Source organism: Erpetoichthys calabaricus, chromosome 5 (assembly GCF_900747795.2).
Source record: "Erpetoichthys calabaricus chromosome 5, fErpCal1.3, whole genome shotgun sequence".
In the NCBI taxonomy this organism is placed as follows: domain Eukaryota; kingdom Metazoa; phylum Chordata; class Cladistia; order Polypteriformes; family Polypteridae; genus Erpetoichthys; species Erpetoichthys calabaricus.
The window spans coordinates 106050499-106066718 of NC_041398.2; the positions used below are offsets into that span (position 1 = coordinate 106050499).

Sequence of the window (16220 nt, forward strand, 5' to 3'; positions counted from 1 at the left end):
TTTGCCATTGGAAACACTTGTTTGAGATTAATGATTGCTGTATTTTGATGATTGCTTTTAACAACATCTCACCCTTGGTTTTCTTCCATAAACATGCACTCAGTACCCACTCTCTCGTTGACCTTTAGGAATATTGTTTTGGTCATACTAATAAAAAGTGCTATGATCAACACCTTTAACTATAATTAAATGTGTCAGAGATAGAGTGCAGAATTTACATAGATTATTTATATTCAGAGGCATAGATACATTCTTTCAGAAGTTTAAGGTTTTAAAGTAATTAAAATATATAATGTGTTGTGATATTTTTTGCAATGTATAATGTATTGTTAATCAGTTTTTTCTCAATTCTGTGAATCAGTATGCAGAATACTATTACTTTTTGTTTGACTGAAGTAAAAAAACAGAAATCGTATCCTTATCGCTGAAATGGAATTCAGGTACCTTAACAGTGTGTCCATGGAAAAACTGAGAATGCCCAGTTACCGAATGTAACACACATATGTACATAATTATCTCTGCCACAAGTAATGACATGATTGCTGTTACAATGAACAGTACAGGTCATATGAACACCATCATGTCTGTCAAAGCTACTTTGCCTCAAACATAAATGAGTCACAGGGTTGACCCAGACCATCGGCACACTATGTTTGCCAGTCACATCTTGAATGACTTGTGCATTAATGGAATGTAACTACTTACAGTTAAAAAAAGAAGCTTCATTCTTTCTAGGTGCCTTTATTGCAATATGTGTGCAATAAAGTGCTCTAATTACTTTGGGAATACTGTAATTTTTTAAAATGTGTTTACACCCACACCTTATGAAAACTGGATTTAGTGTGTCACTGGTTGGTTAATTACTTCCAGCACAAAAGGCTTGATGAAAATATTCCTGACCCGGCAGCCAGTTCACAGAGAAGTGACAACAGATAGTTGATATAAACTGAGGGGGGAAAAAAAAACATCTTCAGTGCAAAAATGCAACATTGACCCTTTTAGAAGGAAACTAAAATACATTCTGTACATTATATTCATCAATTTTGAGGTGTAATGTATTTGTCACATCAACACACATTATAATAACATTTCAATTATATGAATGATTATGCATGTTAGTCATCATTTTGCTGGTTTGACTGAATTTTCCTGGTTGATCAAGGATGTCATAATGTCCCAGTTTTGTCTGGAATGTTACGTACGCAAGGGGCAGAATTACCATAAATATACACAAGCTTTCTCGTCAAGTTTTCTTCAGTAAATCCCAACATTTGCATGGGAAGTTGCATATGCTCGTTTTGAGCCTCTTTTTTTTGTGTGTACGCAAGCTTAATGAATGAAGCATGTGGAGTATTTTGTACATGTGTACAGTTGTGGTCTCCATATTACAAAAAAGATGAAGCAGTACTAGAGAAAATCCAGAGGAGAGCAATTAAGCTAATTTTAGGACTGAGAGGTATGAAATATGAGAAAAGATCGAAGGAGTTAAACCTTTTTACTTTAAGCAAATGGAGTTTAAGAGGTGACAAGACTGAAGTTTTTAAAATTATGAAAGGAATTAGTTCAGTGGATCCTTGTTGTTAATTTAAAATACATTCCAACATGAACACAAAAATACAGTGGGAAACTTAAGAGCAAATTTCTTACAAATGTTAGAAAGCTTTCTTCACACATTTAACCGCAAACACATTCAGTAAATTACCAGTTAGTATGGTAGAGAGTAGGACTTTAGGGACCTTCAAACCTTGATTCAATGTTATCCTAGTGATTCTAGGAAAATAAGAGTGATGAGCTCATTGGGCGAATGGCCTGTACTCATCAAAATTATTCTAAACAAAAAGCTCAATATGTAATTTTCTAATGCACTAAAGCAAAATGTATTGTTTTTCAATAATTAAATCATTAATGTACTGTAGTTATTTAAACATTTCCTTTTTATATCTTTTTTAACACTAGAATTACCAGAGCCTATGAAAAAACTCGTAGATCCGGCCCACCTTAAATCCTATCACACCTCTCTTTCAGCATCTTTTGTCCTGTAAATGTGCCGATAAAGACAAGCACAAGCAGCCTGCTATTCCATCCCCCCACATCCGCAGAACGTGCACAAAGTTCTCCCAGCTCACGCCTTGATTATCTGGGAGTGAAGTGCTGGAGTTTTAGAGTGGAAATAATAGATTATTTGGAATACATGCATTTCATGTGTATTCCGTTTCTACAATAATCTGTGTAAACACATTGTTAAAACAGAAATGTTTTTCATATTTTAGTAGAAAATGACAAAATGTTGGCATAAACTATAAAACGTGTGAGGCCTGAAGTCCAAAGATCAAATAAACACTTCCACAAAAGGTTCAAGTATAAGACAACAGCTTCCGTAGCATAGTGGTAAGATTTGCTGACTTCTAATCAAGTCCCCGGTTTGATCCCAACTTCCTCCTATATTTGCTGTTTTTAGTAGTGAGCTGCTGTTATTGTTAATATTATACAATAAACACATACATTTGGTTTGCGTCTTTAACAGACGGTGTACATTTATAGTACTTGTAAAAGTTACCTTTTTTTTTTTCATTTTTATTCTCTCAGTCACGATCACAATACATACTACCGCCCTAGGGATCTGACACAGTTTTTATTTGAAACTGGGAATAACTGTAGATGTGAGTGGTGTTTTGAGGCAATGGAACTGGACATTCTCTGATCTGGAGAGATAAAAGCTGACATACAAACGCTGGTGAATCTGCCTTATTCGTATCTCACTGTCACTTTATTTTTTTATTCAGTTTTATTGAGTGTTCTTGCGCACGCAGAATTAGTATGCACCTTATGGTCCATAATGTCAAAAAAAAAAAAACAGAGACATAGGTATGTATGATATTTGGAATTATTCATTTTATGACCTGTATAGTACATTTCAGAAAACATTGTGGCATGGATGCAACATTATTCATATTATTCATATTCATTCGCATAACATCTTGCAGTTGTAATCAGTGACCTTGTGTTGTTTTTTTCCCGATCTTGCCAGTCTCCATGTTGCTGTATGGTGGTTTCTTTTGTACTCCAGAACATGCAGAGGAAAGAATAGTACAGAGGGGTTAGTTCAACGCTATATGCAATCATCAAATTCAAATGTTAACAGTTCACACACATGCAAGGACTGTCCTTCCTGCATTTACGACATGTGTACCTGTTGCAATGCGCACACTTCTCCCAATGCTGTGGTTTCTATTACTCACCTGAAAGAGACAATATATGTGACATTTTGAAGAAATCATTTTATGACCTGAATAGTACTAATCAGAAAACATCATCTCACTAATGCAATATTATTTGAAAACCAACAGCGTCAGATCGGGTGTGAATTTACGCTGGCGCGGTTACTTAGAGTCAGATGGGGGAGGTACAGCATGATCGTGATTGAGAGAATAAAACTGAAAAAAGCTAACTTTACAAGTACCATAAATGTATACCCTATGTCCCATATATTTGTCTTTCTTTTTTTTCTCCGTGTTGCGTTGACATCGTGCACCAGAAGTTGTGGCCTTATTCAGTGCAAGCAGGAACACGCAGTTGGCCAATTGCTGTGTGCTATAACAAGCTTGACTTGGCGGCGATCAACGCACATGTACTGTACAAGGCATGCACAGGGGCTACTGAGAAAAGAAGAGTTTTCTTTGCTCACCTTGCAGAGGAACATTGTTGTCGCTTCTTACAAGAAAAGTCGATGGATAAGAAGGGTGTTCTTTGCTCACCTTGCACAGGAAGTACGTTGTCACTTCTTACAAGAAAAGGCGATGGATAAAGCAAAAGAGGATGCAGCATTGGCAAACTTCTGTTCCAAGACAGCCGTTTCCCCCAGCCCCTTCAGTCTAATAGGAACCACAGCACAGACAGAAGTGTGTACATTGCAAATATTAACAATAAGAGGAGCTCACTACTGAAAACGACAAATATAGGAGGAAGTCGGGATTGAACCGGGGACTCTTGATTACAAGCCAGCAAATCTTACCACTATGCCACGGAAGCTGTTGTCTTATCCTTGAACCTTTTGTGAAAGTGTTTATTTGATCTTTGGACTTCAGGCCTCACACGTTATATAGTTTATGCAAACATTTTGTTATTTACTACTAAAATATGAAAAACGTTTCTGTTTTAACAATGTGTTTACACAGATTATTGTAGAAATGAAAACACATGAAATGCATGTGTTCCAAATAACAATCTATTATTTCCACTCTAAACTCCAGCACTTCACTCCCATATAATCAAAGCATGAGCTGGGAGAACTTTGTGCACGTTCTGCGGCGATGGGGGAATGGAATAGCAGGCTGCTTGTGCTTGTCTTTATCGGCACATTTACATGACAAAAGACACTGACAGAGAGGTGCGATAGGATTTAAGGTGGGCCGGATCTACGTGTTTTTTCGTAGGCTCTGGTAATTCTAGTGTTAAATGGTGTAACCATATTTTATTGAATGGTAAATACATTTGAAATGCTTATATCCCCAAAAAGTCAATGAAACTAATGTAGTATATCAGGTGTTATAAGAAGTATTAATGAAATTGAAAGGATCCTGGTAATAAAATGTCATGGCAAAAATATTCCAATAATGCAAAGTTTCAAACATCACTTCTAATGATGATGAACATGTAGCACAATAGGACAAACAATTCCCATAAGGTTTAACAGAAACAATTAAGAGAGGTGAAATTTTGGAGCAGGTTAACTCTAATGCAAAAGGATGTTTCTAATCATGCTAAGTTTCTTAGCAAGTAAACAAAAAAAAAGTTATTGTTGTAAATTATATCTTTTTAGAGAAATGTGTATCATAAAGCTATACATCATTTAATATGAAATAAAATGTACAGATCAAAAAGTTGAATTACTTAGAAATGTAAACACTGTATAGATAGCAGAGTGGCTTTGTATTCATAAATATACTTGCACTTTGAATGCTATATTCATTGTTTGGTTGAAACATTTAGGATATGCCAACATTTGTGTTACACTCCTTATTGAGAAGGCAGAATGTCATGAAGATTTCAATGTAGAGGACATTATTTTATGTTCAATTTCTTTTAGATAATACCGTGAACTTCTGACCTGCATGTCTCTTCAGCATAGTAACAGTGGTATAACAATTACAATTAAGAAACCAAAAAAGTCAAGAGCTTGAACCGAATGCAACATATACTATATATGAATAATAAATGGAAATACACTATATATATATGTATACAATATATAGTGTGTGTGTGTATATATATATATATATATATATATATATATATATATATATATATATATATATATTAGTGTGTATATATTGTCAGAAAAACGACCATAAGACATCGAGAAGGTTTGGGGCAGGCCCCCGTATAATTGTACCCGGCTGATTAAATAATAGAGACATGTTTATTCAACTGAGTCCAAAACAGAACCAACTCTCAGGAGACAAGATGGCAGCTTTAAAGGCCAGTAGCGGTAGTGATGTCATCAATACCGGAACCGGAAGTGTCGTCATTGGCTGCCCCAGAGCCAGACGGGATTTCCCTAGAATGGTCTGCAAAAGATCGAGAGGGAAAATTAGTGCACTTCACCACCCCCTGGTCTGGCATGGAATCACATATATTTAATCCCTTTAGCTGTCTCCTAAACACGTGTGTGACAATATATATAGTGTGTGTACATATATAGTGTGTGTATATATATATATATCCATCCATCCATCCATTGTCTCCCGCTTATCCGAGGTCGGGTCGCGGGGGCAGCAGCTTGAGCAGAGATGCCCAGACTTCCCTCTCCCCGGCCACTTCTTCTAGCTCTTCCGGGAGAATCCCAAGGCGTTCCCAGGCCAGTCGAGAGACATAGTCCCTCCAGCATGTCCTGGGTCTTCCCCGGGGCCTCCTCCCGGTTGGACATGCCCGGAACACCTCACCAGGGAGGCGTCCAGGAGGCATCCTGATCAGATGCCCGAGCCACCTCATCTGACTCCTCTCGATGCGGAGGAGCAGCGGCTCTACTCTGAGCCCCTCCCGGATGACTGAGCTTCTCACCCTATCTTTAAGGGAAAGCCCAGACACCCTGCGGAGGAAACTCATTTCAGCCGCTTGTATTCGCGATCTCGTTCTTTCGGTCACTACCCATAGCTCATGACCATAGGTGAGGGTAGGAACATAGATCGACTGGTAAATTGAGAGCTTCGCCTTGCGGCTCAGCTCCTTTTTCACCACGACAGACCGATGCAACGCCCGCATTACTGCGGATGCCGCACCGATCCGCCTGTCGATCTCACGCTCCATTATGAATGTAGAGAAAAGCCAAGCAAAATTACACCTTTTATTGGCTAACTAAAAAGATTACAATATGCAAGCTTTCAAGGCTACTCAGGCCCCTTCTTCAGGCAAGATATATATATATATATATATATATATATATATATATATATATATATATATATATATATATATATATATATATCTTGCCATATAGTGTATGTGTGTGTATGTATATATATATATATATATATATATATATATATAGTGTGTATACCGTGTATATATAGTATATGAGAGAAATGTGGCACTTGGTGCCACGGCCCACCTGCCAAGTTGTTTTGCCTGCCTAAGGAAAAGTCATCCCAGATGGAGGATCGCAGGAATCGTGGGAGAGAGGGGTCCTTTCATCGGATTGGCTGGCCCAGCACTGTTTCAGCTGTGGAATGGCCAAATGGGGGAGGCAGCTTGAAGGATGAGGTCTCCAGGACTCTATACAAATACAAATCTTATTATGGGATATATCATCTACTGTTAAATTCTGCTCTGTACTTCAAAAATTTATATATATATATATTTTTTTATTTCTTACTATATTGAGAAATTGTTCTGTGTACTGTACTGTATTGTATTGACCCCCTTCTTTTGACACCCACTGCACGCCCAATCTACCTGGAAAGGGTCTCTCTCTGAACTGCCTTTCCCAAGGTTTCTTCCATTTTTCCCTACTAGGTTTTTTTGGGAGTTTTTCCTTGTCTTCTTAGAGAGTCAAGGCTGGGGGGCTGTCAAGAGGCAGGGCCTGTTAAAGCCCATTGCGGCACTTCCTGTGTGATTTTGGGCTATACAAAAATAAAAAATAAACTGTAACATATGCAAAGTGTGCTTTTATAAATAGGTGCTCATTATTCTTATGACCCTTGGATAAGAAATGACTCTGAATCTAATGATGTGAGTGCAAATAGACATCTACCATTTGCTGGAAGGTTGGAGCGAGAAATCAAATATGAAGAGTTGAGCCAGAGTATGGTCTCCACCAACCATTTAATTAATATTGTATGTTCCTGTGAAGATTTCAAATAAAAATTTTATTTGTCATATTTTATCTACACTTAGCATGCTTTGTCTATATGCATCAAAACAATACAGATTTAGTTCCAGAAGATACTTAGCTAGATAATTAAAGCAAGATTAATCAACTCTGTGGGATTTTTCTTCATGTATTTCATATTGCACATATAACTCTGCTACCCAAAAAAACTGCTTCTTCTTTTCCTGACCCGATTTTAATGACATTTTATGGTATGATCCTTTGTTTTACCTAAATATGCATTTTTCCTTTAAATGTTTTTGCTTTTGTTTTCAAGGGAGTTGTTATCCTTGCCCAGAGATGATTAATGTGAAATGTAACTGTGATGGCACTGTACTTTCTGTTCCTTGTGGGAGGGAGAAGACAACAAAACCACCAAAATGTAAAGAACATTGCAGGTCAGTTGTCAAATTTGTGCTTTGCTAAAGTCATTTAACATATAAGAAGACAATTATAAATGGAAAAAAGGGGTTTTGATGGAACTGAAGGTGTTATCATCACAAGAGCAGGGTTAGAAACATGTAAAAATTTAATATTTGTAACATATAAGGGAACATTTCATTTGTAAGATTCACAGTAATCATGAGAATAAACTGACAATTTTTAGTAATCAGAGTGATAAAAAGTAAGGTAAAAAAGAGCTTGACTTGTTTTATATGTTTATAGGACATGATGATTAACTTTCTGTCAGTGGTGTCAAAATAAACAGATATGCATTTTAAAACAGCGTTTATAACAGTTTACAATAATGCAAGACACAGTGTAACTATTAAGAGTGTGCTAAACTTCAAAACTTCTTAACTATGTTTTTTATCTAAGTATAAAATGTTCATAATGTGGTTGCAGTAACAGAACTAGTACCAAAGCATACACTCATTCTGAAACATTCATGATATTTCTCAGATAAATCTTTTCTATAGAAGGGATTTTTGTTTACCTCTTTTTGACCCGTCAAATATATAACAGTGAAAGCTTACAAAAACAGCTATTCAAGTAGCAAAGTGAAATGGGATATGATTGGAGAAGAAGAAATATTTTCTTGATGCATTTTTAAAAACAGCTTAATTGGCTTGGTTGGATAATTTAAATGGATTGCAGAAACAGGAAAAATTAACAAAAATTTAATAATCAATTTAGATATAAAGCTGTGTTGTATTTGTTTATTACAATTATTTACTTTATTATCTTTGACTTATGTACTTTTTTGACATACTTTATATAGCATCATTAATCTTTTTTGTCTCGATCCTGTGTGAACAAGTCTGAGGGAGAACAGTCACGACTAATAATTTAAGTAGCTTTGAAAAAAATATTTTATTGGGTGCCAAATTTGCCTGCATGCATTTATCAAGCACAGTACCTTTGCTGATGTTTTTACACATAGCAGTGTAATGGGTGCATTGAGAATGAGCCATCAGTCAAAAATCTACTTATCCATCAATGGTTCAGAGGTACTGAATATACCTTTAATGAATGGTAAATGACTCAATTAATACAGAATAACAAATATGCTACACTCAGTGAGTTAACAGTAGAATTCAGTAGTGGTACCATAGGAGGCTTATCATATTGTATGTCATCCTGGATGAGAGTATCGCAACTGATAATCCAACTGAATTCCACTCCTGTCAGTGTAAAAATAAAAAAATAAATAATTGTGCAGCTGTAGTAGACTAAGGAACATAAACAGTTTTAATTGTTATGTGCTTAGCCACTGACTACCATAAGTAGATTTAAACTGTTACTTTTGCCATATGCAAATGATAATTATAACTATAAACTTTGTATATACGCACTGAAAGAGTAGATGATGGAGCCTGCATGTTTACCTTCCTGTGCATATCACAGGTACTAGTGTGCACCCTGCTACAGTAAATGACAGATAAAAGATGCTTGTGCACTATTATTGTGTTGTTTCAAATGGACTTCTGAGTGGTTTGTGTAGCAGAGATAAAGAGCTGTTTGCTTTTAGAATAAGCCAAAGTAGCAGTCCCAAGAGCTCAATTCCTCAACAATACTCCTAAATTGAATTCCTAAACAAAAACCAAAATGAGTGTCATATCCGAACTGATGTTTCCTTTGTTGGTATTGTTTTGAAAGTTGAAGAATCAGTCTTCTGTTTGTTGCCATCTTTTAAATGTAGCAGTTCAGTGGGGTCACTACCATAATGGTTCACATGAATATTGGTTGTCATCGCTGGCACAAAAACATGGCAATGTCAATTAAAAGTAATATAAATTTATAACAACCAAAATAACAATAGTAAAAAAGTACAGAACATGAGTTTCTGATCATTAACAGCAGGTAAAACAATAGTAGCCATGAAACACACCAAATCAAAATGTTAATTAATGTCACCCATTAACTGTAGCTACTGTATATTCATGATAAAGGCTCAGAAGCAAAAGTGCAGTTACTAGCTTTTTCTTTTTCAACCTTTTACCTGAATTTCCTTCTTAATTTTTGCATTTAATTTTAACCGTTCATAAGCATCATTGGGCTACTGTTATTTATCGTAACAAATTTGAATCTGCAAGCATCACATTTAAATTGAAATTTAAATGATTCAATGTTATTAATGATGTTATTATTATTACTATAATATTATAAAAACATACATTTGATTTGAGTCTGTAACACCTAATGTAAATTTTGGCTATTTGTAAAAGTTAGTGCTTTTTTTTTTATTATTCAGTTTTATTTTCTCAGTGATATTCATATAGTACAACGAACGTGCCTCTCCCTCTGTGAGTTGATGGCATTTATTTCCATTCTTTTCACAAGAGCAGTGATGACCACAGTTGTTGCTGTGGTTGATGCCTGCTCAGAACTATTTGTTGTACCGGCAATCAAAGATACAATGTCTCTTGACCACTATCAGACTAACATGCGGCATTTGTGCTTTGACAGCAAAGACACCCGTGCAGAACGTTTGGAAAACGACAGTTTTGCTGCGATTTTGGACATCTGGAAACGTTTTGTTGAGAAACTGTGTTTTGAGTTACAACCCAAGGCAAAGACGTTCCGAGTCTGTGGTCATAAACCTTATGGATCCGTTTCTGGACAAAGGCAGAACCGTAACAACGGACAGCTTCTTCACAGCACTTTCGCTGGCTAATAGACTGCTGCACTGCAGCACAACTCCGCTTGGCACCATAAAGTAAAATGGGACTTCCACCTGCAGCTATAGTCACTTTAGTACACGAGCAATTTGCCACACTAGTGTTTAGATCTGGCAGTGCCATGCTGATGGTGTATATGCCCAAAAAGAAGAAGCCTTTGATTTCAGTCTGTAACAGCTAGTGTAAAGTTTTTCTACCTGTAAAAGATATCGCTGAATGGGTATAAGCAGACACACAAACACTGAATAAAAGCACACTATTTCATTATACCTTTGTGAAAGTGTTTATTTTATATTCCAGTAACCACTTGAATGAGATTGAATCTGTCTCTGCCTCTGTCGCGCACATACACACACATTCATACATGAAAACGTCACTGTCTGAAAATGCTATGTCATTTTAGCATGAGTTGTCACTTGAACATATATTTTTTTTCCCGATCATGCCCCTCCTTGTCATGGTGCATGATATTGAAAATGCAGACAGAGCTACGTGAAGCAGGCAAATATGTGTCTCACAAAGCATACACTGGCTTCTCCTACAACCTCACCCACGGCACCAGAAGACTCATTATCTGTGTCTCCATGAGACTCACAATCTCACAAAGTCTACTATTTTTAGCTGTATATCTACTTTTATACAATCCCTCTCTCAAATATTATTTTATGTAACGTCAATTGTTTATATTTAGACTGTATCGCATCTGGAATACAGTGTGCAATTGTGTTTACCAGACTGCAAAAAAAGGCCTAGCAGCAATTGAAGCCGTGCAAAGGAGAGCAAACAAGCACAATCCAGGCAAAATGGGAATGTACTACTTTGAAAGACTAAGATTAACCCTCTTCGGTCTTCACCAGACATCAATAAAGTTTATCAAACAAATTTCTTTCCATTAAATCACATACTTGAGGACACCGATGGAAATTAAGGGTAATTGTGCTTAAGAGCAAAGCCAGGTTCCAAGTCCTTATATAAGCATACATTATATGAGTGATGTGAATCTGGAACATATCATTGAAGCAGAAACCTTAAAAACTTATGAAAACTTTTTCACTAAGATACTGGTACAACAGAACTATTTGGTAACCAAATGAGCCTGATGGACTGAATGGTCTCATCTATTTTTGTGAATCTTTTCATATTCTGAGACACTTTACAGCAAGGCTGGATAAAGATGTTTAGTGACGCTTGGTTAGGAACATTTTGATTCACCCCAAGATGAACTTAGAAAATAATAATGGTAATAATAAAATGCTGAGGAGTGCATAGTGGAATAATGAAAAATGAATACACAGCCTCTCAAATACTACAGATGACTAAAAACAGCACAAAAAATGCCACCATTATGACTCTCAAATAAACAGTAGCGTTACCAAACAGCACCATGATAATATCAGTGCCTCTTGCATACCTGCTGTGCCCTATAACATATTTGCTTATTATACCATATACGTATTAACACAACCCCTAACTTGATTTGTTCCATATTTTAGTACACAACAATTAAATCAAACCAGTTATATAAGCAGAGTGAATGAGTTTCATTTTCATGTTGTGGTAATATTACAGACAGACAAGCCCTGAGCACTGCATGATCCTTGCCATTATGCTGTGTTCATTAAATGATGGCAATAAAATAAAAGCAGTCGCTTCATGCAGTATAGAGGAACGTCCTGATCAAGATGCTACATGCAGTTATGTCTGATGATGTCTGTGAAACACAAGAGGCTGTTGAGATATAGCTCTGAGTGGGAGACAGAATGTCAATGCGTCAGCCCTTTCCCTGGTGACAAATACACTTGCTGTCAAGCCTTTTCAGTCGCCCATGGAGGGATATCTGACCTGAAACAGCATGGTGCAGGCACTACCCATGTCCAAGCAGCTAAAGACCTGATGACATGGAGTGGAATTCTTCGATTTCTTATACCTTATTCAGATTTCTTCCAAAGTACATGTGGTATATTGTTGTTTTTCAATTAATTGTATGTTACCTACATTATATATAAGGTTATAATACTTAACCTTATTTTATATTTACAATTGCATTTACATTTATTTTCTTAGCAGATGCTTTTTCCAAAGTGACTTATAAAGGAGGTCAACATAATTGATTAACATCAGGCTAGGAACTGTTTTGAACAAGTGTAGTAGGACAGGTTACAAAATTTGATTACCACAAGTTAAAAGTTTTGAAGTTAACAAAACAAAACAAAAAATGATCAATTAGAAATATGACAGCTATCCACAGAGCACAAAAACATTCATTAACAATTTGACAGATGTTCACACAACAGTATGGTTTTTAGTTGCTCCTTAAACTCTTTGAGGGAGTCAGCAGTTCAGATGGAACTGTTCTGCCTATTTGTATATCTATGATGCAGCATTGTGAAAACCAACATGTTAATATCTGCTGTATGTACAATTCCTCTAATTCCTTTGTGAAGAGCATTGTGATATTGCTCAGTTTAAAAATGGTTTTGTCTTTGAAGATTTAAATTTAATAATATAGTGATTCCTGTAGAAATTATCTTTTTTGGCACTTTTTCACACATTTCTGTTAATAGCAATAAATACTTTTTCTGAACTTACTAATTCTTACAAGCTCACAGGGAGCCAGCTCCTATCCCAGCAACATACAGAGATGGAAGGAACTTTACAATGAACCCAAGGGGGACTTGTACCTTCAACTACACTGGGGAAAGTCAATGGATCGATTGATATCACTCAATTAATTAATGATCAGCTTTTACGTTGGCAGTGGCAAAAATTAATAAGACATTTTGGTAATGAATAATAGTCTGATATAGTTGATGATGAATAAACTACCCACTCTTCCTCTGTCTTCTCTTCATTTCTGATCCCTTTCTGATAGAAAACAAAAACAGGTTTTCATGAAAGTATCTGCACTGCCTCTTGTGAGTCCTTATAAATACAATATGTGAAATTCTGACACATTAAGGATGCCTTTATCCTGTTGCTCCCCTAGTACATTCATAAATCTTCATCTGTGGCTCCACAGCAGGCAATATCATTTGATGTTATTTTCATCCAATGACACTATAGCCTGACTTGATGCAGGTTTGGTTGTCCCCTCCTCTGCAATGATGCTCCACTCCTTGCTGGTAACTGACATCTCTTCCAACTCCTCTGACTGCCCTGCCGTATAAACATCATTGCTGATGACTCTTGGTTAGAGTGCTTTAAGCTAGCTCTTCTTTGGTCAGTGTCCTGCTTCTGTTTGCATTCTAATTTCCTATTTTACCCCCATTGACCACTTCCAAAATATGCAATTTATTTGGAAGATTTTTTCTTCTTTCAGTCATTGCATTAGTTCTGGCTTTTTTCTCTTGTTGCAGTTTCATTTACCAACTTTATTCTCAGATTTTTCCAGGAGACATCATTGTTGATGATTCAGTGTCAACATGACTGAATAATACATGAAAAAAGTGTATTATAAATATAGGTGGTCAGAATGGACGAAAAGAAGCTTTATGACATGTATCCAAACTGTAGAAAAGGTGAACAATCCAGCTTAGGCAGTTGCTGCAAAAACTCCCAGGACTTGCATGGCAGTAGGCCATATAGGATGTATGGTTAATTGGTCATGGTTTTTAGGACTAACAGGGTTACAGCACTGCATGAAATTCATATAATGATTTAATGCAGCCAATAAATGTTGCACTGACAGAAACAAGGATGACCCTAAAAGTATGCTTGATAGATTTTAAACAACACTTCTTTCACATTATTGTACTGTCATAAATATTACATCCACATAGGTAGAGCAGTGCTACAAATACAGAATTATATTAGGATATTTGTCCTGGTTTTTTACTTTTTGTCCTGCTGGTGCTAGCTGTTAGTCAGTTACCCGTACTGCATTTTATTTCATTATGATAGTTAATTTCAACTGTTCTGAACTATTGCATTTCATTTCACTACACTTGAACATGCTGTCTAAGTGAAAAGGATAATCTTTTTGGTATTTTAAAGTGAATCAAATAAATACATCTGTACTATCTGCATTTTGTTTTTGAAAATGGTTTTGATTTTTTACTAATCCTTTGTACTAAGTATTGAAAGAAGATGCCTTGCATAAAAATAAAGGGAGCCATTTTGAAATGTCAGAAACTTTTTCTCCAATACAGTCTATCTGTTTATGTGCAGGAATTCTCCAACTTGCCATCACCCAAATCGAGAGAGCCATCGCTGCCACTTTGGCACCTGTCCACCATGTCGACAAATTTGTCAGAAAGTACTGAGTAAATGTGGGCATATCTGTCCAGCCTTATGCCATGATGAAGTAATGATTAAGCAGACTGAAAAGGTAAAGAAAAAGAAAAACACTCGAAATTACTTAATGGGTACAACATATACATTTTCATTTACACACATTAATATTTAGTACTGCCAGCTAATTTACTAAAGGGGGTAAGAAAGGTTGCCTTATTTATTTACATTCTGTAGTGCCTATGTAAATTTCTTCAACTGATATATTTAAAAGTAAGCTCAGCAGATTTAATAAGGGAGAAACTGGAATTAATCTTGTTGAAAAGAGAGTACATGAAATTTTTTTTTAAATGTAGCATTGATTAGAAGAAAATGTTATTTTCATCAGGTATGCTGAGGAATTAAATTTTTATTATTGCACCAAGTAGTACTACTTTTTAAGAAATAATATCCTGCAGATTTTAAAAGATAATTTTAATTGCTTTTGTTTTTGTTTTGTACTGAACGTTCTCCTTTACACAGTTTGAACAGTAAATGTATATTGAACAGTCTTGTGATATCTTGTCAGTAAAGAACATTACAGGGTCATTTTTAGTTAATTAATGTTACTGATTTGCAGTTGTTAGTCCTGCTACAGTACAGTTACACACAGCTACGTTCAGTTCCCAGCCTGGTCGATGTCTGTTGAGTTTGGTTTACTTTGCATCTGTTTATTCATGATGCTCAAATTCCCTTGAAGATATTAAAGATGCACAAGTTATGTTAATATCTAAATATAAATTGGCCAGGTTGAATAATCTTGTTTTCTCTTTGTACCCAGTGTTGCCTGGGTAGGCTGTTTCTCTGTACAAGACCCCATAATAGATAAAGCAGGATCAAAATAAAGGTTAAATAAAACATTCATAGTCTGAAAAGTAATCTGTTAAAGCAGTGGTTCTCAAAATTCAGTTTTCTTAGTACTCCATGTGGAAATGGGGCTTTTGTTCCAACCAACATCTGCTATTAATTTGACTCCTGGCTTAATTAAGCAAAGTCTTATTTCCCACTTTCTATGTACTGGGGCCAATGTACAAAACTAAGTTTGGTGAATTATTATTAGAATGTACCAAGCATTTTTATAGTGCATATTTTACATGGAAATTATTACATTTCTTTTTTTAAAACTTGGTTTTTTAGATTTTTATTATCGTCATGATTTTTATTCTGCTTTTGAGGGCGTTCTGGTTATTTATCCATTGTTTATCAAAAAACATATAGTGGGTCTGATGCTGAAGTTATTGCAGCTTTCTAATAGTCAGTGTTGTTTTATCTGCGTGTCTTCTTTGCTTGTTTTTAATTGCAATTATTAGGATACAATTAAAAAAAAAATGATAATGTCTTAAAAATGTAAAAATCAAACTGCTGTTTTTTTCTGAAAGCAAAATAAGAGAAAAGGAAAAATAGCCCAACTTATAAATGAAATCAGTTAGAGGTAAGATTACTTACTGATTGTGAAAATGGTT

General features: G+C 35.7%; 1 protein-coding gene across 1 annotated transcript in view; it reads left to right on the forward strand.

The window, feature by feature from the left end:
* The window catches only part of nfxl1 (nuclear transcription factor, X-box binding-like 1), a 138622-nt gene that overhangs the window by 68904 nt on the left and 53498 nt on the right, over positions 1 to 16220 (forward strand). The window contains exons 13-14 of the mRNA XM_028801911.2: positions 7644 to 7764; positions 14656 to 14815. Of these exons, the coding sequence (XP_028657744.2) occupies positions 7644 to 7764; positions 14656 to 14815 (281 nt within the window). The remainder of the gene's footprint in view (positions 1 to 7643; positions 7765 to 14655; positions 14816 to 16220) is intronic.